Below are 22,110 nucleotides of genomic sequence, written 5' to 3' on the forward strand. Positions count from 1 at the left end.
GTTTTTTTTTTTTTGTGTGGGGTGGGTGTTTTTTTTTTTTTTTTTTTTTGCTGTCACATTTTAGTGCTGATTCAGATAAAGGTGTGCATACAGGAATGCCCGTGATGATGTCTTTGCCCATTACACGGATACACATTCTGTTAGCAAACCCTATGCAGGAGTAGTGCTGATTCAGATAAAGGTGTGGATACAGGAATGCCCGTGATGATGTCTTTGCCTATTACACAGATACACATTCTGTTAGCAAACCCTATGCAGGAGTAGAGTGGAACCATCTTTTCCATTATTCACCCATTCATCCATTTTCTAACCCGCTTATCCTCACAAGGGTCGCAGAGGCGTGCTGGAGCCTTTCCCAGCTGTCTTCGGGCAGTAGGCGGGGGACACCCTAAACTGGTTGCGAACCAATCGCAGGGCACACAGAGACGAACAACCATTCGCGCTCACACTCACACTTAGGGACAAACTTGAGTGTTCAATTAGCCATGTTTTTGGAATGTGGGAGGAAACCGGAGTACCCACAGAAAACCCACACAGGCCCGGGAAGAACATGCAAACTCCACACAGGGAGGCCGGAGCTGGAATTGAACCCGGTACCTCTGCACTGTGAGGTCGACGCACTAACAACTGGACCACCAGGCCGCCCAGTATTATTATTATTAGTTTTATAAACATATGTCTTGTCAGTACATCTGCGATAGCCAGAATTTGAGCTGCCCTGGACAGTGTTTGTTTGTGTCCTTTGCATAATAGTCCTGAGAATCTGGCTCGCAGGCCTCGAGGTTGACACCTTTGCCAAATCGTAGTCTTTTTTTTTTTTTAGGGCATGTCTTTCTGCTTTCTGCTTTGACGTTGGTTTAATTTATGCATTAATTCACAGCGAGGTGGAGTGACTGCCTGAAAATTGCGTACAGCGCTCTGCATGAACGTAAAGCTCAGATCATCGTTTAATGGATCCCGAACTTGGCGTGTGACATTGGTCTTTGATTGAAACAATCCGTGTCACCTTTGTTGAATTAAAAAAAAAAAAAAAAAAAAAAAAGTACGTTGGTGAGTCCACAGAGGTTAAGGGTGTTACTCAGAAAACAATGAAGCATCCATTTGATCAACAGATGCCACGCATTTAAGCTCAGCGGTGCACGAGTCGTTTGCCAGATGGTTGCGCTGATTAGCGCGTGTATCCTCACAATGATGCATGATGATGCTTTTGGAAAATGTCAGCCGCTCCCCACCCGCCGGTGCGCGGCAAAAGAAATAAAAGCGAAACAAAACAGCAAATGGCAGGATTGAGCTATGAAAGGAATCTTTGTTAGCATGTGAGAAGTAGGTAATCTCATGTGCCTGCATGCACAAAAATGTCACACAAAAACGTCTTTGTCTTTAGACTTAGTGAAGCAGCATGTGGCTCATTAGGCAAGGTTATTTTCAATGCTCGAGGAACTGTAAACAGTTGTATTATTGCGATGAGATTACTGTAAATGAGGGTTTTGGCATCTCTTATTTACTACATATGAGAATTAAAAATTTTGGTAGACGTTTTAGAAAGGATCATGGAAGTTGACATGTTTGAGCTGCTTTCGCGGGCCGCATAAAATGATGTGGCGAGCCAGATCTGGCCCCCGGACGTTGAGTTCGACACCTGGGATCTAAGTTCTTGATGTTTCATTTTTACTGTCATGAAATGTAATCATATGTCAAAAGACAACAGAAACTGCAACCAATGTGAAACACTGACTTAACCCTTTCGGGGACAGCGGTTACGACGGTGGATAGCTTACCATGTTATCAGGTTACAGGGTGCATGACAGGGTTAAAAGCAAGTTTGTTTGTTTTTTTCCATACAGTTATACCCCTGCAATTATACATTTATGTGGGTTCACCATAATAACCAGCCACCTGATAGATACCATCACTATCGGGTGGCTTGTGATGAACAAATTTGACATCCCCTGTGATGTGGCACCGAATTATTCCTCTGACTGGCATCTTCCAGTCCCTCAGTAGTGTCACACACACTCGGCCTACTTCATATAGATGGCTTTGCAAGTCATGTTATGCATTTCTTCAACGGAGTCTGAATAAGTCATAGCCACAAATGCGGTAAATAAAAAAAAATATATATATAATGTAGTCGCTCCCGAGGCAGCACGACTCATATTAATGAACAGAGAGGGAAATAAAACATTTCATATTTATGCTCGTCCTTGAAATCTCACACAAAAGCCCGGCTTTCTGTGAAGGATTAATGGTACACTATGCTGAATAATAAAAGGTAATCAGTAGGCGGTAGCGTACACACACACACACACACACACACACACACACACACACACACACACACACACACACACACACACACACTAACGCGCAGATGACATGCTTGTCTTGAACGGAGATAAATGGCGCAGCTTCATGCACATCAGATTCACGCTCACAATCTCTCCTCGTCGCACTGCAAATATATATTCGCTGCCAGAGTATTTGGTACACATGCACATTCTCATGTCACCCATTGTCAGAAATCTATCTCCTGAGCTTCCGATTTAAGACATCTTAACTGATTTTTTTCAGCGCGAGAGACAAGAAAAAACAAAATTAACATGCGTATATTTATTGTTGGAGTACCAAGGCCAATCTGTGAAAGGCGGGATTGTGCAACAGGGCATCCAGACAGCGGGAAAATACTTCATACAAAGAAGATATAATCGTACGGATGGAACAGATAAAAGATGCTGGGCTGTATGTTAATCTCGTAACTAATCATGACTAACGCTAAAAATGATGAAAGAATGTCATGACTACACTGCAGTTCTTTATTGTGGCTAATGACTTAGTTGTCTAAATTCCCCTGCGAGCTTCAGGTCACTTCCTAATTGGCGACCATTCCATATCAGATTGGGGGGGGGGGATATACATGGTTAGAGTCACAGCTTTTCAGTAACCCACATATACTTTTAATGTGCCAGTTTGGCACAATGCAGTGTGGTTGCCAGAGGTGATACTTATTTTTTAATATGGGGAACAGAATTTTGGTGTAATTGTGCAAGATATTTTGCAAAAGAAACTCAAGGGTTTCGAATAAATCTTGTTGTCATTTATTTTTTACACAACTGTTTGTGTGTGCGTGTGTGTGAGTGTGTGTGTGTATGTATTCCCCACATGGAATAAATTAGCTCAAATCTTTCGCTCCAACTCCTTGCTAACTTTCTTTCTGCCCCTTTCATTGATGCAATGTTTGTTTTTTGTCAGTGTGGACAGAGCAGGGTTATACTAGTTGGGTTTTTTTTTCATTATAGTTTGTGCTTTATTTTGATTGTTTTTCAACGTAGTTAACAGTGATTATTTTAGTGCAGGTTTGTTAGTTTTAGTTTTAGTTTTGTCCTGCACGGCAGTTTCACACTGTGGCGAACTACATTCACGCTAATGCCTCCCTGACAGCACATCTTTGCATAATTGCTGTTATATCTCTTATATTAAACCCCATTAGATTGTATCTGTTGAAAAAGGCCTGAGAGTGTGGACAATAAAATGCGAGTGCAGTTTCATCCTGAAATCTGCTATGAGTAAATCCATCATAACTTCAGTCTTTTATTAATCACACCTTCTGATACGAGAGTGTGGACAATAAAGTGCGAAATGCAGTTTCATCCTGAAATCTGCTATGAGTAAATCCATCATAACTTCAGTCTTTTATTAATCACACCTTCTGATAGGTCACACACATCCCATAGTGGACACTTGATCAATGTGATTGATTTGATGATTTGCATCTCCACTTTTGGCTCTTACAGCGAGTGCACATACAGTAAAATGTAAACATGGGGCAGCATTTCCCTTTATGTACAGTGCACGTTTTCATTTACACACACACATACACACACACACACACACACACACACACACACACACACACACACACACACACACACATACTTTAAACCTCTTAGCTTCAGGTGAAGCCTTGTTTGATTTTAAAAAAAAAGCGGTTAATTGGGGTCATGTTGCATTGATTCTGTCTCTTCTGTAAATTCAAATTCAATGACTGTTCTGAATTAAATGAGGCAGGTCCACCATGGTATGCGGCGAATAAAAGACAAACGGCCTTTCTCGCATGGAGGTGAATGGAATTTCAATTTAAGAGACTGGCACACACACACACACAAAAAAAGAAGAAGAAGAAAATAATAATAATTTGATGAACTGCGGCAAGCTTGATCCAGGAATCTGGATGCTTGTGATCGCACCTCTGGCTGACACGGATTGGTTAAAAGTTGGCAAAGGCTTACAAATCACTCCGTGCCACAGTGTTGACAAAGTAGGTGAGTGGAGCACAACAAAGACTTGGATGCTGTATTATTTATTTCTCGTCGTGCTTTTGTAGAGTGAAGAATCTCTGAATTCCTTCCCCACTTCTCTCTCTCTCTCTCTTTCTCTCTCAAGAAAAAGAAGCTGAATAAGCGAAACTGATGCACCAGGTGTTAAGTTATTCAAAGACGCTCCCTTTCCAAACCTTTGTATACCACACTCAATTTATAATCTCTCTCTGTGTCTTTGTGGAGGAATACTTTCAGATTTAATCAAGCAGGTGCTCTTTTGGCCTTGAGGCAACCCATACACACACACACACACACACACACACACGGTTGTCCACACTGAGAAAAATGTCCTCGTAGCAATAATGGTGAAATGTAAAAATGAAATTATTATTAAACTACTGTATTTAATATCATTATTGATGGCTATTACAGTATTATTGTTGGTGCCAAAGGTTCAAGAAAACCATAATGAATAACCATTATATATCAGCTTGGAAGTAACAGAATACACGTAACGGCGTCATGTATTGAGGCTAAAAAAAGAGTAACTATAATCCGTTACAGTTACAGAAAATGAAATAACAGGTACCTTTCGGAATAATGTGGATTATTTTGCAGGGTTATTTATCAGGCAGAAACAAGTCCCTCAGCCCCCTTCTCCCTTCATCTTTCTACCCGATCACATCAAGAAATAGTCACTGCCTCACTATTAACTCGCAAGTGCACTGCGTGTTTCCATATTCAAAAACGTTATGGTAAAGAAAGCACAAGTGGTAGTTGCACAAAAATCGCGTTTCGTAAAGTCGAATGGTAGTTTGTCCAAGTGGTGTTGCCGTATTATTTCCGCTGCAGCGCTACTTCCGTGTACATTTTGGTCAGCGTCTCACTAATAATTCTTCTCAAATTGGTATTGTGTGTACAGGAGCCTCCTCTCAGAGCGGGTTGTCACCAATTTACTGGACTAAAACGTAATTGATAACATTTTAGCGTCCGGAAAAATTCGTATTCGTGTACGTTAAAGCTTCGCAAGATAGCTTCGCTTAGCTTAGCTAGCTAGCTGCGAACAAGGCGACGCGTTTTGCTGCAAGCGGAGATCAAGTTTTGTACTTGCCGTGTGGCAATGTGTGCAATCAGTGTGAAAGAGGAGTACGAAGAGGAGCTATGTCGTCTAAAAGAGAACGATGGACAACGTCTGTTGTCAGACGCTGTAGTCAAGACTCCTCGAGTTGTGTCGCACAGAGCAGGTTGGTTACCTGTTTTTACGCCTTTACACAACAGGACCCCTCCACCACTTTTTTTTTCTTAACCAGATTAATCGTGGATTATCCTGAAATTTGCTTATATTTTTCTTTTAGACTGAACTGCACAAGTGGCTTCTAAACATTGCCAAAAATTTGAATGCACACCAACGTCTCAACTTGACTTTTCCAAATCGTGTCTTTTTTTTCGTGTGTCCTTCAGACCACACTAAAAAGCACCAGGAACCTCAGTGCCCTTCCATTAAAAAAGAAGTAGAGGAAGAGTCCCCCCACATTAAAGAGGAAGAAGAGCCTGGTCACCAATGTGCTGGATCACATCAAGATAGTCTCTTAGCTCCACGATCAGATTGTGACATATCGTCACACCCTTCTGACAGTGACACTGATGATGAACGCTCGAAAGGTGATGTGATATGTCACGCTGACAACAAACCCTGGAAATGTTCTTAAGTGTGACAAAACCCGGCAGTGTATTGCGGTAATGACGTCGACTGTGATACCTTTTGCCTGCTCAGTTGGTGGTAAAAGATTCTCTGACAAGGGACATTTGGGAACACACAGTGGAGAGAAAGGTTTTTCCTGGGCAATTTGTGGAAAATATTCTGTCTTAAGTGGTTGAAAAAAGTATCTGTGCTCTGCCAAGAAAACATCTTCTGTGCTCAAGAAGAATGGTGCAAGGACTTTGATTTACGCATTATGGGGAAGAAACAGTACAGTTACAAAGTGTCTCGTGCTATAATAGATGAACATGGCTTGGTGTCTATTAAAAATGGAGAACAAAAATGAAAACGTTTTTACTGCCAATATTTTGTGGATTGGAAACTTGGACTCCATCAATCTGTTCTCTGGGAATGATAAACCTTTTATCTGGCTTTCACAGGTTTCATTAATTACACTGGAACCACATCCAGCGCTGGCATTGGATGTGGAAAGAAAGTAAGAATGTGTTTTTCAAGTAGGGTCAAGTAAGATAAAAGGCCCATCTATATAGTTATTGTTTATCCGTAGAGTGATTTTTATACATTTTCCAGAAACAATATTATATCCCGCTGTTACAACGATCGTATACTAATATGACTCCTGCATTGTTTGGCTTACTGTGAAATTCCACTGGGTTATTTAGAATAGCAACATGAATGATAAAACATGACAAATATCGACACACCACCAAGCAGGCACTTGATGTGTGGATGTTCTAGCTTTTGCTAATTTATTCTATTTTATTTTACATTTGTTACAGGACAGAACTGCCACAGAAAATGCAACTGCAATCCCCGAAGTCGATGATGAAGACAACGATGGAATTGATTCCTCCACCTCCACGAAAGAAGAACTATCCGTGTGCGAAATTGTAAGAATGTGTTTGATTACACAATCAGTGACGAAAATCGTAAACAAAAATTTTACTAAAATAAAACGAGTGTTAATAAACTGTTAATCTATTTGTACTTTTCTTTTCAGAATAGCCGTCGCTATTTTTTATGGTCTTCATGAAATCTTTGGTAGAGGTCGGGGAGTGGTCAAGTAAATCTGACATTAAGACAGGAGTCATATTCATGGTGGAAAAAGTATAGACATGATTTTTACTCTCATGTTTTTTTTTTTTTTTTAAATACCAGAGTTGGCACTTGAACAAGGTTGAATCAGGGGTGGTTAAAAAAAAAAAACATGCTAATCTTACAATGAATGAAGAAGCGTTTGCAAGCTACGAAATGACACACAACAATTTTTTTTTCCAGAACACAGAGGAGCAGAGTTCTCTCTCCCTGGAAATGTTAGATGAAGACCAACATCCGCCTGCAGATTCATTTTCTTACACCGAAGAGGCTTTCGTGTGTCAAATGGTAATCATGTATTTCATTACGTAGACAGGGATCATGAAAAAAAGCATATATGCATAGAAAAAAAGTTGTGCTATACATCTATACGGTATACAGTGAACATAGTATTCACACCTCAAATCGCAGTGACATAAAAAAGTAAGACAAAGAAAATAAATCTTAAAATGATGAATGAGTGCGGCTTTGTTCCCAATCAACCAATCGCATTCAAACTCTTCAGAGAGCCAGCACACGACTGCCACCATTTAAAATGCCTCCGCTTAACCCCAAAGAAAGTTCAGATGGTTTAATAGACTTCTGATATTTTTTCCACAGCACAAGAAACGGTCAGGAGAGAGTTTCCACAGCAGAGAGCTGCCACAACATCAGAGGGATCTGATCGTTGAAAGGTATCAGTCGGGAGAAGGGTACAAAAAAATTTCCAAGGCATTAAGTATACCATGGAGCACAGTGAAAAGCGTCATCGTCAAGTGGAGGAAAAATGGCACCACAGTCCCGTTACCAAGAACCGGACGGCCCTCCAAAATTGACGAAAAGACGAGAAGAGAACTGGTCAGGGAGGCTGTCAGGAGGCCGACGGCAACACTGAAGGAGCTGCAAGAATTCCTGGCAAGTACTGGCTGTTCGGTACATGTGACAACAATCTCCCGACTCCTTCATATGTCCGGACTTTGGGGTAGGGTGGCAAGATAAGGGGTGAAGACTTTTACTAAGTATTATGACCGAGGTCGTAAGTTCTCATGTTTTTGCGGCAATGTTTGCTTGAAGGTCCATGCAGGTGTGTTTATTTTGTTTGATTGGGGTTGATGGGCATCGGCTCTCCTGATTGTTGGCGTGGGAGGACCATCTCTTTAAGAGCAGAATTGCAATGACAAAAAGAGAACAGTAACCCTCGTCTACCCTCTTCCAACTGGCCGCACGATGAAAATTGTTTGTAAACCGAACCCTGGCACAATCAAGAAGAGGTGAACCGGCACTTGTTGTAGAGCACTTTTCCACCAATTATGAAATTCAAAGCGCTTCACCTACTGATGGCGCAGCATCAGGAGCCACTGTGGGGGGATGTTCAACATCTTGCTCAAGGACACTTTGACATAGTCACAAGGGCCGGGGATCGAACCCACAACCTCTAGGTTGGGCGTGGCCCACTCTCCCCTGATCCATGCCACTCCCGTTGTGTTGCTTCCTTGGTTGCATTTGACGACTCTCCAAGTGAGAAATGTCTTTTTGTGTTTTTTCTCCTTGGTGCACCCTGAATGAAATCTTTTTTTTGCAAAATAATATATCCATGGTAAAACCAGTAATATTGTGAATAAATATTTTTATTTTACACCGTCTGAATCCTTTTTATGCTTTGCCACAAATTTATTTTTGCACCAATCGGCAAACTCCTTCAGGGACACGTCAATCATTATTTATATGACAGTTTCGGTGTACTGTCACCTATTCACATGGAATCCTCGTTTGTGAGTGTGGAATGACAACAAAGTCCACGGTTCTACTGGTAAACACACACACGCACACACACATTGCCTTGTGTATCAGCCAAAATGTTCCTGCAAAAAAAAAAAAAAGGCCCATACAATAAAGATGGGATTCCAAAGTTGCTGACTACAATGGAAGTACGACAAAACACACACACACACACACACACACACACACACACACACACACACACACACACACGCACACACAGGGACCCAAGGAGAGGGAATAAAACGGAGTGCTCACCCAAGGCTTGATGAAACTCACCCGACACCGGGGTCATGGGAGTGGGTGGCAGGCTGTTGATGTTGAGCGCCCCCATCTGATGGATCTGCGTGGCGGGGAAGGCGGCCACACTCGGCGTCAGGTAACCGCCGTGGCTGGCTGCCATGATGGCCGCCTGCTGCTGCATGAGCTAAAGAAGAGGGACACGGAGGACCGGGGATGAGGGTGCCCAGGTGAGAGGAGGTGGGGGGGCAGATGGTAATGGGCAAAATATAGTATGTGGGCGAGGGCGGGAGTGGGGGATGTGTGCGTCGAGGTTGATGGATGGAGAGTGGAGGGGAAATGGAAAGTGGAGCAGAGTAGAAGAAAGGGAAGCGGGAAGAAAAGAGAAGCCTGTCAGCCTATGTTTAGTGCATCTGTCTGGGCTGGCAGCAGGAAGCCTGTCACCAGCTGCTCTCGCTCTCATACAAATCAAGACGTTGACATGTGCACATTATCTGCGCGCTCAGGGAACAGCCAAAGTTTGCACAGGAGTTGCAATGTGTTGCTCTCCTTAGAAACTTCACCGCAACATACAGTAAACCGCTCGCTTTTTCACAGTTGCCAAGTACGGCTGGAACTGGCTCCCTTGTATTTATTGATTGTCAGCAAGATGGATTCACAAGTGTTTTGCGCAATATCTGCTGAATGCTTCAGAACTCACTGGACGGCGCTTCACAGTGTCGATGGACAATGACCCCCAAAGCATTCTGTGAAAGCGATCAAGTACTTTTGAAAGCCAAGAAGTGGAAAGTGAGGCAATTGCCAAGTCAATCACCAGACCTGAATATGTCCATCCGTCCATCCATCCATCCATCCATTTTCCGATCCGCTTTATCCTCACAAGGGTCGCGCAGGGTCCTAGAGCCTATCCCAGCCGTCTTCGGGCAGTGGGCAGGGGACACCCTGAACTGGTTGCCAGCCAATCGCAGAGCACATAGATGAACAACCGTCCGTGCTTACACTCATACCTAGGGCCAATTTAGAGTGTTACATTAACCTGCTACGCATGTTTTGGAATGTGGGAGGAAACCAGAATACCAGGAGAAAACCCACACAGGCACGGGGAGATCATGCAAACTCCACACAGGAAGGCAGGAGCCGGAATCGAACCCTGCACCTCTGCACTGTGAAGCTGATGCGCTAACCAGTCAACCACTGGGCCGCCCAAGGCAAATGTCAAGTAAAAACAAAACAAAACAGGAACACAAGTCAGTTGCATTAAAGCCCTGGCAGAGCATCACCGGGATGAAATCCAGCACGTGGGATTTCTCTGCGTTCCAGACTACTGTAATGGACTACAACGGATTCGCAACCAAATTTTAAAACGTGAAAGTTTGATTTATTTATTTTTTTTTTACACACGCAGAACCTTTTGTGAAAAAGGCAACAAGTGTGATCATTATTTACTGCGTAAACTTTAGTGCATCATTATCGTAGAATTGGATGCAGTACAGGGTGGCAGGTCATGTCTGCAGATTGAGGTGCAAGAGACGATCGTGTCATTATGATTGACCATGTGACCAAAAATAAATAACAGGAGTCTTTGTTCGGGTTTCCATATACCCAGTGTGGGACTTGCAAAATTTTTTTTTCCGAGACCTCGCAGTTTTTGAACGGCAAAAATGTGAACATCTCACGTTCTGACCAGGGTATACACTATGAACCGTTTTTGCAGAGAATGCTTCCTAAGTACTTTGTATATGACGTAGTGATGTAATGGAATTAAGTACTACTATTGACAATTTCAACATTGCATTATTACAAATATATCTTCTCATAATAACAGTGTTATAACGTAATAACAAAAAAAAAAATACTTTTAGCTTTCAGCTCTGAACGGATGTGATTTACATGGCAACTGTAAAACTAATGCATTACACGGAAGCAGGGGGGTGGGTGGGGCAGGTTATTACCATGCACCAGTGCATGCATACAAGCATATAAGTAAACACTGTGGGCTACGTTTTGATGGAAGCTACGTTCGTCTGATTCTAAGCAGAAATGCAGGGTGAATGAAGGCCCATCGATTTTCATCTCCGGGCAGGCGGGGGCGTTGTCCGGCAGGTGGAAATTTACTACAGTTGTTTGTGACACACCTACTAAATTACTAACATGCTCTGGATTCAGAGTTGCTAGTTATGCCTGCTTAAAAATACACTTTTATTGATCGGTGCCTGGATTCAGGGACATCTCAAGAGGAATGAGATGCTCCGCACTCGCCAGTAAAACTCTGCTTTGCAATAATAGGGGAAAAAAATGTTTCAGTGAGGGGGAAAAACAAAACAGACAAAAAAAAAAAAGTGTTCTCTTGGTGCAGAATAGGTTTTTACATTTCAGGTAACACGCAGCAGTCATTTGAATGAAGGCAAAATGAAAAAGCAGTTTGGACAGTCAAAAGTTGACATCATTGGCTTGAAAGGCGGATAAATTTGGGGATTTCAACTGTTATGAAATACACATTTTCACATTGATTAGGGGTTCAAATTTTATTTTCGTTTATGGTCACGGTCCGATTTCTCCTTTGCTCCTTTGACGATATTGCGAGAGAATGACCGCTCTCCCCGACAATATTTGCTTGGCGGACCTTGTGATGGTAATAGTGGGAGAGAGGTGTGGCATCACAAAAAAAAAAAAAAAAAGCCAATTATTTTCTACCAGGAATGCTGTCAGGTAAGGTGAAAGCGACTGTCCCGCTGGCAGAATCCCCACCGCTGCCGTCTCATCCATTAGAATCATGCCTGCTATCTATTAATGCCTTTTGTCATTTGCATAATTTTATCAAGTTGGCAAATGGCCATCAACTGTTTATTTCTCAATAAGATGAATTGAGCCAAAGGGGCTTACACTGGAAAAAAGGCAGTTTGTGCAGGAACAAAAGCAATGGCTCAACAACAAAGAGGTGCATGATGTGACTTGTCGCCCACCAGATCTCTTTAAGGATGACTTGGACTCCATTATGATGGTCTAAATAATGTCAAGCTCACAAAGGTCATTAAGCTTGTGACCAATACAATCTTAATTTTGTTTTTGCAACATAATTGCTATGGACTGTAATGGAAATTTACCAGAGATGGCACATGTGATCGGATAATGTCTTTGTCTTGAGACTTACGAAAGCAGCATGAGGCTCAAGGAACTGTAACTGTGATCACAGGTGGACAAGGTTTATTTGAACTGTGACAGCAGCTGCTGTTCGACATCCCCCCACCACCTCCAACCCCCCCCAAAACAAAACAAAAAAAAAACAAACTTGTATACTGCATTCCGTAAAACTACTCCGGACAGCCTCTCCTATTCTTGCAAGAATACAGAAATTTCAAACTCTTCCCTTGTTTACCGCAGAAATAACTAACAAGTGCTCTGTCGTCCAAGCATCTGACTTCATTTTGCTTTGGCGGACAACTTTGTGTCAATTTGACTTGTTGTCGCACGCCTACGAAATGGTACTAACGTGATGCGACATGATGTGACTAACCGTCTAACTTTGCTCCGGCAAAGTGAAACAGTATAACAAATTTCATTTCATTATTTTTTCTTTTGTTAATGGTTAATGTTGATCCCAACACTTTGGCTCGTTAGCATGTGATGCTAACGGTTAACGGCGCCGCTAACACAATAGTTTGCGGAACTATTTGTGTCGGAAGAGCCAAATAACTGCTTAGATCAACAAACAATTGATAATTTCTTGCCATTACTGTAAACTAATAAATGTTGCTTCTCGAACTGTTGCATAAAAGAATAATTTAATTGTTCTGTCAGTCTACATTGCTGGTATAGATGAACAAATATACATTACAGGTAGTAAATTAAAAAAAAGACTTTTCCAACCAAGTTCAATTGGCTATTTTTTTTTCTTCATGCCTCACTAATATGTGGTTGGGAATCATCGCTTGAGGCTGCATTACATCCAAATGTCAAGGCTATTTTCTCTGATGGAGGTAAAAAGAAGGGAACAAAAGCCAAACGAGGGGGGTTACAAAAGAGAAGCGAAGAAAGTTGTCCGGCTTCCAGCGGCAGTCATTTACTGTCAGGCATCTGCTTTTTTTTTTTTTTTGCAACCTGATGGCACCGCTCCTCTTGCAGTGCCAGCAGGCAATCACCTCTTTATCACATGGCAATTATCTCGCTACAGCGCCGCTCCGTGACTCGCAGCACTGTCAGACGTGAACCGGGCACGTTGCGACCCGGTCGGCAGCGTATGGAGGGAGAAGACAAAGGGAGGCAAAAGGGGTTGATAAAGGTGGTGCTGAATGGGGTGGGGGGGGGGGGCGGATAAGAGCGGGAATTGGGGGTCAATGAGGTGAAATAAAAGACTGGATGGCAACTAGAGGCCCCAATTTGTTTGCGCCATGCTACTAAGCATAGCGATTTCTCGTACGCATGTGAAGCATGCAAAAGCGGGTGTGTACCTCGAGGGACATAACGAATCTGTACGTTATAACGGTGGTTCATTGTAACCATTTCCAATAAAATGGCCGCCAACTATGACGTATAATACGGTATGAACATTTATAGATTTGAAAACATGTCAGTTAAGTGGATACAGTATGGAGAAAAAAAAAGGATTTATCAGTCATGAAACAAAGAACTGTAGTGTTGCCACCCCATCTCCAAAAACATTCAGTCGGCAAATGTTACCCGCTGTAAATGTTACCCGCCGAAGCCAACTGTCATCAATTTAGGGTGTGCCGCGCCCCGAAGCCGTTTATGATCATCTTTCAAATTGTTGGCCTTGAACTCTGCCATGATGTTGATGCCATTACGGATGATTGTCAAAATCATTAACTGCCAATTCGGAGTCTCGGCTGAGACTTTGTCTGGGAGACTCCCTTTCCAAAGTGAGAGGCAATTTCAGCCTTCACAGACAGCCAGATTTGCTTCCATTTACCAGACATGTTTTCAGACCATGTGCGCCGTGCCTCCGGAAACAGAACAATGTACGAGTTGATTAGTCGCGTTACTATGCAACTGAGGAGAATCTCGCGCTGTACATTTTGTTCATAAGCAAGGTCGCAATTAGCTTCCTCGTAACATTGTGGTAACGAAGGCTTTTTCGGGATACGTTGAAACAAGGTTCGACTGTACTAGTCAGACGCAGCCATTCTAATTAGTTGCCTTACGAGTGATGACAAAGAGTGAACTAGTTTACGGACTTTTCGATGGTACTTTCTATGTCCTCCCAAGCGCGCTGAATTGTTTTACTGGTGAGGATAAATAACAGCGACTAGTACATGGACCTTAAATATACTCTTTGTCCTCGCTAGTAGCAAAATTTTGCCATAACGGTAAGAAAATGATATGTTACTAGTAAGACAAGAAACATACTGTACAATTATACAGCACTTTAAAAAAATTCTAACAGTGGTCGTACTAGTACAGTAGCATGCAGATATCAACTAGAGTTTTGCCTCAAAGGTAGCATGTACTTGTCGCACTAGTGTGCAGAAATGTCACACAAAAGACACATTTGTTCTACTAGCATACTGAATTGTCCTACTAGTGAGGACAAAGAGTGGACTAGTACACCGAACTACAGCTGGATAGCAAGAATACAGGCTAAATGCTAGGTGTGCTTGGAGACAGCTAAACCGGGTCATGTATTACCGCCCCCCCCCCACACACACACACACACACACACACACACACACACACACACACACACTCTCGTGTGTGTATTATTCGCGCTTTTTCCAAAATGAATGCCTCCAACAGGGGGAGATGTTTCCTAATGCCAATTTACAGTCGCCGCCCTCCCCCACCGTCCGCCCACATGCTGTCACGATTAGCAGCCGGTTAAAGCGTCTCCTCTCCTCTCATTTATCTTGCTCAGGCTCTGGCTGAAACGGGTTTGCCTTTGAATCGCAACACACACACACTGTTAGAAAAAAAGGCAAGTCATGCCGCAACATAAACCTGGTGAATCTGCTGTGCAGAAAATGCAAAACTCTGATGATGGCTAATCATGCTGGACATACAACAGAAAAATCCACCCGCTTGTGTCACATGACCAAAACCTGGAAAACAGGTGAACCGTGAATTTATATTCTCCAAACGCAATATTAATAAGAATAATCAATTTAGACTTGAACAGAACATATGATTGACTTCCCCTATGAATTCAAATGAAGCAAAGTGTGTTCTTAAGCGCCCTACAACTGGACAAACACACACAACCATCAATTTATTTATTTATTTTATTTTAATTTATTTATTTTTTTGTGGGGCTTGACTTTAAAACACTGGTGTCAAACTCAAGGCTCGAGGGCCAGATCTGGCCCATTGCGTCATTTTATGTGGCCCGCGAAAGCAGATCATGTGTGTCAACTTCCATGATACTTTCTAAAATCTGTACCGAAATGTCAAATTGTCATGTGTAATAAATAACATTGAGCTTTTGCAACAATTTTCTGACCCTGTTTACATTCACTTGAACAATAAGTGAACAAACAACAAACAAAGAGTTGACTGATTTCAAAACTAGTAATCCATCAATTTGTTGTGTACAATTCATAATACTATGTGATGATTAAACATTAATTCGGCCCTCTGAGGGAAGACGTAACTCCATAGTGGCCCTTGACAAAAATGAGTTTGACACCCCTGCTTTAAAAGGTCATGGGTGAGCTAGCTGAAGCCTATCCCAGCTGACCCTAGGCGGGTCGCCAATCAATTATAGATCACAGACAAAAGAAAGATGACTTTACAGTGAACGCCCACTTCACACAAGCCCTCATGAAATAGGTGAAAATCCGCAATATAGAGAGCCCATATTAATTAAAACAAAATCGTTTCAACAATCCTACACACTTCAGCACACTTAACTTATTGAAACACACTTTAGAAGCACTCTTGAGTGCCCGTTCTCCAGGTTCATTTGCTGAATATCTCCCATTTGCAATTTAATGGGATTCATATCTTGTTCAAGTCATTCCTTCAGCCCGTATCTCACTGAATGGCGAAAAGCTTGCGAGTGTTTGCACACGTAGCGAATGTTGTTTTTTTTTGACAGGGTTCCTTCAAGCTTGCAAGAATGTTGGCAAACAGTTTTGACGGTGTTCAAAATTTCTTGGCGGAATTTTGGCCAACCCGAGCAACTGATGGGTATTTTTAACTGAAAGTTGATAGCCAATCGGAGGAGGGGCTTCCCCGAGTTCACGACCATACAAAAGGGTCGAGGAGAACGTTGAGAAATAATGAAGTTGGACAATTGTACTCTAATTTGAAAGTGTTCTCTGGACCTCATTATCCAATTTTCAAACATTTTCTTGGTGGCTTGTATTCAGGATGAAGTGCCCATTCCAACCAGACTCAGCATTTTGACAAGAGTGGCATTTTTGGGAAATCTTTTCACTCTGCTAGTAAATCTATGAGATTGGTCATGGAATTAATTAAAATTTATAAGTCTTGGTACAGCTGTAATTATTCTACTGTAGTACAAGTGCGACTGCAGCTGTTGTGTTACTCAGTCAGTCACCTTGTCTACCGCATTTTCTTCATTTGTTCCAACATCCTCTTCTCTTTGTTGCAAGGAACAAACAAAAGAGACAACTCTTGGGATTTCTTCTTGTTTATTTCAGCAATCGAGAAAAAACATTGCCACAAGGTGTCCTAACTATTCAACACAAACGCCGCATGGTAAACACGCTGGCTCTAGCTCACCACCTTTCCCTGCCGGCGTGTTATGAAATCACCTTTTCGCAAATGGAATGTCTCCTGTCATAGATTGCCAGCGTCCGCGTCCATCACACCATTTCTCATTTTGGTCAGCGTTACACAGCCCTCGTTTCTCCTCGCCACCACGCGCGCACAACATCCCCTTCCCATCCCGCGCCGCCTCCTCCTGGTTTGACTAAAATCCAATTTACTGGCTGTCAACTCAACTCTATAATCCCATCCACAGCTGTAGTGGAGAGGTAGCGCTTTACTGTATTCTCTGGTTACAGCTATATACACCAGCTCTCCCCACCGCCGCGCTCCATACGCTGCCGCCGCCACCTCTTTTTGGCCAGAATGTATGGAGAGCGAGATGAACACATAGTGTGTCTTTGGAGATTAAAAAAATAAATAAATAAAAGCCTTTCAATGTCAGAGAGTTCTCGTGTTCACGGAGTAAGTACGCTTTATCGCGCCCGTAAAGACACATCCGGCACTTTTGCCAGGTAGCGACGGAGTGGGGGGGATCGGCATGTACGGATGCAGCCGCGGCCGAAGGCTAAATCATCGCTACATACTGGAAGCTGGACTCTTATGCTATCTGTAGCGAGCACTTTCTTTGCTGACTCCGACATTAAGGAGTGTGGGCCCAGCCTGAGTGGCTGTTTGCAGAAAGAGCCTTAAAGGGGACATTAAAGCAAAATTGACGCCTCAAGGGCTTGTATCAAATAGAGGGACGAGGCCCTGCCGGAAATAGTCATCGATACTTAGCCAAAATGTTCATAGCTGCCGATATCAGTTCTTCTCAAAATGCAGTACTCATCAAGTGAGGGCTCCCTCTAGTGGTACAACAAAGAAAAGTAAAGTTCCGGTGTATTTATCAACTCATTTGCCCCTAATATTGAAGAACAGCATATTTGTAGAAATGTATTCTTTGTGGTGGTGTAAGAAATGGGCCAAAAATAATTCATTACAAGTTTATGCAGATCTGGATGAATGTGTCGATTCGTTTCCTTAAAATGCTCAATGAATAATTCATGCATCTTCACGACCTGAATTTTGACCCATGTAAGCGTGGGTTTTACAAATTGGTACTGATCCAAATTAGGGTTGCTCGTCTATTTTGTACAGATCAAATGAATCAAACCAGCAACCACCAACTTTATAGCATCATGCTGCTTCCCTGCCACAGTGAATAAAAGTCACGGCCCAAACAGAGCATCTCCCTTCAACCTTTTGCATGTTGTCACATTCCTTAGGCCAAAAAAAAAAAAAAACAGGAGTGCATTTCATGAATGGCAATGAAGGTGAAAGTTTTACCGGAGAGAAGACATGGCCTCGCAATTATTCCGAGATGGTCCATTTGCACTTTTGTGCCATGCCCCCACGGTGCTGGTATGAAATGAAATGAGAGCAATGGATAGCCCTCTTAAGACCTCATATATCGTTTACATTTCCTTTATAGCCAAACAAGTTGTGTGCTCGCTTCTCTATAAATAAAACCGCATACGTTGATGGCCTTTTTATAAAGTGTGGCACAGATGAAGCCGGCCCGGGATTGTTTGTTGCGACATTAGATGGAGAGCGGCAATTACAGTAAGTGACGCAGTAATGAAAGGCACTACTCATATGGAAATGGTAATATTATACCCATTACAATGTCACCAAAACACATTTTAATGCATTTTAACCTTGCTGAGTCATGTACATCATTTGTATCTATAAAAGGCGTTAGAGTAAATTCTTTTGCAGCACTGGGTCTCGCACCGCTGAGTGATTTGGCTGAAGGAGATGATTAAAAGCAATTTTTAAAAATCTAATCAACAGATTATTATTAAAATGTATACATTGTGAAAAAAAAAATATATACACACACACGCGCACGCACACGCATGCACACACACACACAGCTAGCTAGCTAGATAGATGGATAGCTAGCTAGATAGATGGATAGCTAGCTTGCTAGATAGATAGATCGATATTTTTGTTCTGTTACAAAGGTATGAAAGTTCAAGATGGTACGTAGGCCCAAGTGGATTTTTATCATTGGATTGTGTATTCAGTGTCATAATAGAATAGGCAGTATGATACGGTCATGCAGTCACAACAATTGTAAATGACTCAAAAGCTGGAGGAGTTGTTCGTGGTTATTGTTATATTTTCTGTCTCTGTGAACCATTTGTGTTGGAATAGCCATTGCTTAAAGCATTAAAACACTGCCATATAGATGCTATTCATTCACGAATCTATGCCGTTTCCTGTCATGCGTTTGCATTAAGCTAGCGGACTTCATGATAAATGTGTGTTTATTGTTGTTTTGAAGATACAACTTGTAACTCTCTTTGTTTTATGTTTAGTTTGACAGTACAGTACCAGACAATGCAACAAACTGCTTGAAGCCTCTTTTTTTTTTGGAAGAAGAAGAAGAAAGATTCAATGTCTGCGAAACTGCTCCTTGTTATGAAGTAAGTTGAGTTCACGGCCTCCATCAAGCACTCGTTGGGCCACTCACATCTCAAGGCACCACAGTAACTCATTTTTTTCAGAGAATGTTCAAAAAGCAGTAAATAGTAACGTATTCATTTTGGCATTCCCTCACCCACACACGTGGAAAGAAAAAAAGGGAGGGGTGGGGGGGGGATTCAGGCTTTGTAGTACTTTGCACTATGAACCCAAACAGTGGTTGAAGAGTGCATGCAATAATCCTGCTGGTATAAGGAGCAATCATTGAAAACACAACCTTATTGTGGAAGTAATTGTCGTCCACAGTTTGCTTAAAAAAAGTTTGTTTAAAAATGCCAAACAGTGGCTTCATTAAGAGAAAATAATGCATTTCACCCGCACCTTTTCGCTCAAACAAGTCTAATCCGCTTCATTAAATCATCATTCCGAAAAACAGCCAATTTTTTAAGCTGCGCAGCAAACATGGAGGGGGGCGACATTAGCATTCCTTACGAGTTATCTTTCCGGCTGCCCTGATAAATGAAGCCAAGTATTCCCTTTTCCTTTTAGTTGGCGTTTGCACTTCAACATTCCCGAGGGAAATGTCAGAGTGTGTAGCTGCTAAACGCTCCGATGTATTCATTCACCAGCTCGTCAGCCTGACTGATAAATTGCAGCGGGATTTCAGGGATTTTGAGTGGAAAAACGACTTTTTTTCCCCTCTCCCATGAGGCCCAAGATGGAAATTTGCAAAACAAAACAAAACAAAACAAAAAACCGTGAAATTGGACAGCCTCTTATTGGAAAAAGCCCTGTTCAAATAATGGATAAAAATCTGATATGGATCAATTATTTACCAATCTGTAAGGCATCTATGTTATATACTACATGTGATAAATGTCCTGAAAAAGAATACACATGCAGATAAAAAAAATCTAAAATAAAAATATTAAATCTAAATAATTAATAAGTAGACCATTCAGTATGGTATAACTTATTCCGGTTGACTGCCACCATTTTGGAGTCTTCCATTTTTTCCTCGAAATTTTGCATTGCCCCTCTCTACTAAATGTGTTCCAATTTTGGTAGCACAAATAAAAACTCTGACTGACAAGGTTGTCTCTCATAGATGAAGAAAATGGCTGCTTGAAATCAAAATGACGCACTTCTCGGGTCTTTTGGGGGCATTGGTACTTGAACCTTCTCTTAGGGTCTAAACATGATAGTTTTTTCATCAACCAAATTTCTTTGGTTGCTTTCTTCCAGGGCTGAATTTTAGAAAGACATCTGCGAGGTGCTTCCGGCAGTATTAGAAAACCCTTAAAACTGTGATTTATTTTGGCTTCAAAATAATAACACCAGAGAGGCAATTTTTTTTTTCCGACTCACCGCATGTGCGTAAGAGCTGTAGGTGCTGAAGGGAAGGGCAATGGCGGGGTTGAAGATGCCAAACTGGCCGACCATCTGCTGCATGCGTCTGATGGTGCGCTCCTTGTCTGTGTCGGCGAACTTGACCACCAGGCTGGAGGAGGCGCCCTGGACGGAGGGCGGGGGCAAGAGAGGGTCGAGGTTAAAGGTCCGTTTGGTACATGGTCTTTGTCAGTGTCCTTTTACACCCATTTAAATTGACTTTTTAAGAAAAAAAATGAAAAAAATATTTGATAAGTGATGTATTATGGACATACCATTATCGTGACCATTGTCCTTGTAATTATAAAAACAATAAATCTAATCTTTAGAACATGTACTGTATGTACCGTATTTATTGGACTAAAAGTCATACTTTTTTTTGCATGTTTTTGGTTGGTCTCACGACTTTTACTCAGGTGTGAGACTTCTGGATACTGTGTTAAAACTAGAGCTCATAATAATCATGTTGATTGGTTGGATTTGAAACTTCAGGCGTCTAACAACAGATTTTTTTTTTCTTTTTAGTTGAAAATGGCTTCCCTGAACTACAATCCCGCATTGCGTTGCCAAATGTAGAATCCCGGTCGGTTATCGCATCTTTTGGTGGTGTAAATATCAAATCCTTGTGGCAGATGCCGCATGCTAAGTTAGCGAGCTAGCTGGGGACACAGTCCCTTGGTTTGCTGCCCTGAAAGTGACAGCAAACTAACGAAATATGTCACTCATTAATTGTCATGACTGGTTGTTTCTTCTCCTACTTTCTTTTGGCAGCTGGGAAATACTTTTAGTGCATTACCGTAGCCTTCTGAAATGGAGTGCGTGCAACAATATGCAATGATTTGCAAGTTTTGATTGGTGCAAATTAAACCTTGGAGTGGCTTATAGTCTGAAAAATGCAATAACTTGGATTCTTAAAAGAAGGACCCCCCCCCCCACACACACACACTCATTTTAAAACGATAAATGAACGCGCTATCATCAAGCAGCCATTGACCCTCGCTTAAAAGAAAATTGGTGGAATTGCTTTCATTTTGTCCATTTTAATCTTCTCCCTGGCCCTGTATTATCCGCACTTTGTTGTCGCCATTCGGCAGCGGGAAAACCAGATCCAGCGGATGCGCCGGCCACACACCCTTCATTAAGAATCTTCAAATGATTTAACGCTACAGTTGACCTTTTGTGCGCTCCGCCTCTCCGGTGCACCTCGCCCCCTATTGTGGCCAATCGATGCACATAAAAGGCCGAAATATTACTCTGATCTGACGGTGCGCAAAGGTTGTATGTCACTCACAATAAGAGGCCTCCCCCCGCTCTGAAATTGGTGCAAAGTTGTCAATAGCGTCAATCATAATGCTGAATGGTGGCGATGCTCAGCGGGTGCACCATTTATGTATTTTTGTATTTTTTCCCAAAGGATGAAGAAGTGGTCCTCATTTT

The 22,110-nt window shown here is 42.1% G+C and overlaps 2 protein-coding genes across 5 annotated transcripts in view; one reads left to right on the forward strand and one right to left on the reverse strand.

Moving 5' to 3' along the window:
* The window catches only part of celf5a (cugbp, Elav-like family member 5a), a 101,222-nt gene that overhangs the window by 13,291 nt on the left and 65,821 nt on the right, over positions 1-22,110 (reverse strand). For 2 of the 3 annotated variants that reach the window (XM_019897011.1, XM_019897010.1), the window contains exons 4-5: positions 20,653-20,799; positions 9,148-9,316 (exon numbers count right to left, since the gene is read on the reverse strand). In XM_019897011.1, the coding sequence (XP_019752570.1) occupies positions 9,148-9,316; positions 20,653-20,799 (316 nt within the window). The remainder of the gene's footprint in view (positions 1-9,147; positions 9,317-20,652; positions 20,800-22,110) is intronic. The other variant, XM_019897012.1, reaches the window with a different exon arrangement.
* On the forward strand, positions 5,127-8,746 carry LOC109532249 (uncharacterized). 2 transcript variants are annotated; one of them, XR_002171344.1, is made up of 6 exons: positions 5,127-5,560; positions 5,778-5,978; positions 6,456-6,530; positions 6,816-6,926; positions 7,315-7,419; positions 7,732-8,746. XR_002171344.1 is itself a non-coding variant. In XM_019897013.1 (6 exons), the coding sequence occupies exons 1-6, from the start codon at positions 5,437-5,439 to the stop codon at positions 8,107-8,109; spliced, it is 975 nt and encodes a 324-aa protein (XP_019752572.1). In that variant the 5' UTR covers positions 5,134-5,436; the 3' UTR covers positions 8,110-8,746. The 2 variants fall into 2 exon arrangements, 1 of the variants encoding a protein (XP_019752572.1); XM_019897013.1 differs by having other exon boundaries at positions 5,134-5,560; positions 6,456-6,511.

The sequence above is a fragment of the Hippocampus comes genome, unplaced genomic scaffold, assembly GCF_001891065.2.
Source record: "Hippocampus comes isolate QL1 unplaced genomic scaffold, H_comes_QL1_v1.1 scaffold22, whole genome shotgun sequence".
NCBI classification, from domain to species: Eukaryota; Metazoa; Chordata; class Actinopteri; order Syngnathiformes; family Syngnathidae; genus Hippocampus; species Hippocampus comes.

Coding starts and splice junctions, on each gene's coding strand:
- LOC109532249 (XM_019897013.1), top strand. CDS start 5,437: ATGTGTGCAATCAGTGTGAAAGAGGAGTACGAAGAGGAGCTATGTCGT. Junction 6,512..6,815: donor GCATTGGATGTGGAAAGAAA/GTAAGAATGTGT, acceptor CATTTGTTACAG/GACAGAACTGCCACAGAAAA. Junction 7,420..7,731: donor AGGCTTTCGTGTGTCAAATG/GTAATCATGTAT, acceptor TTTTTTCCACAG/CACAAGAAACGGTCAGGAGA.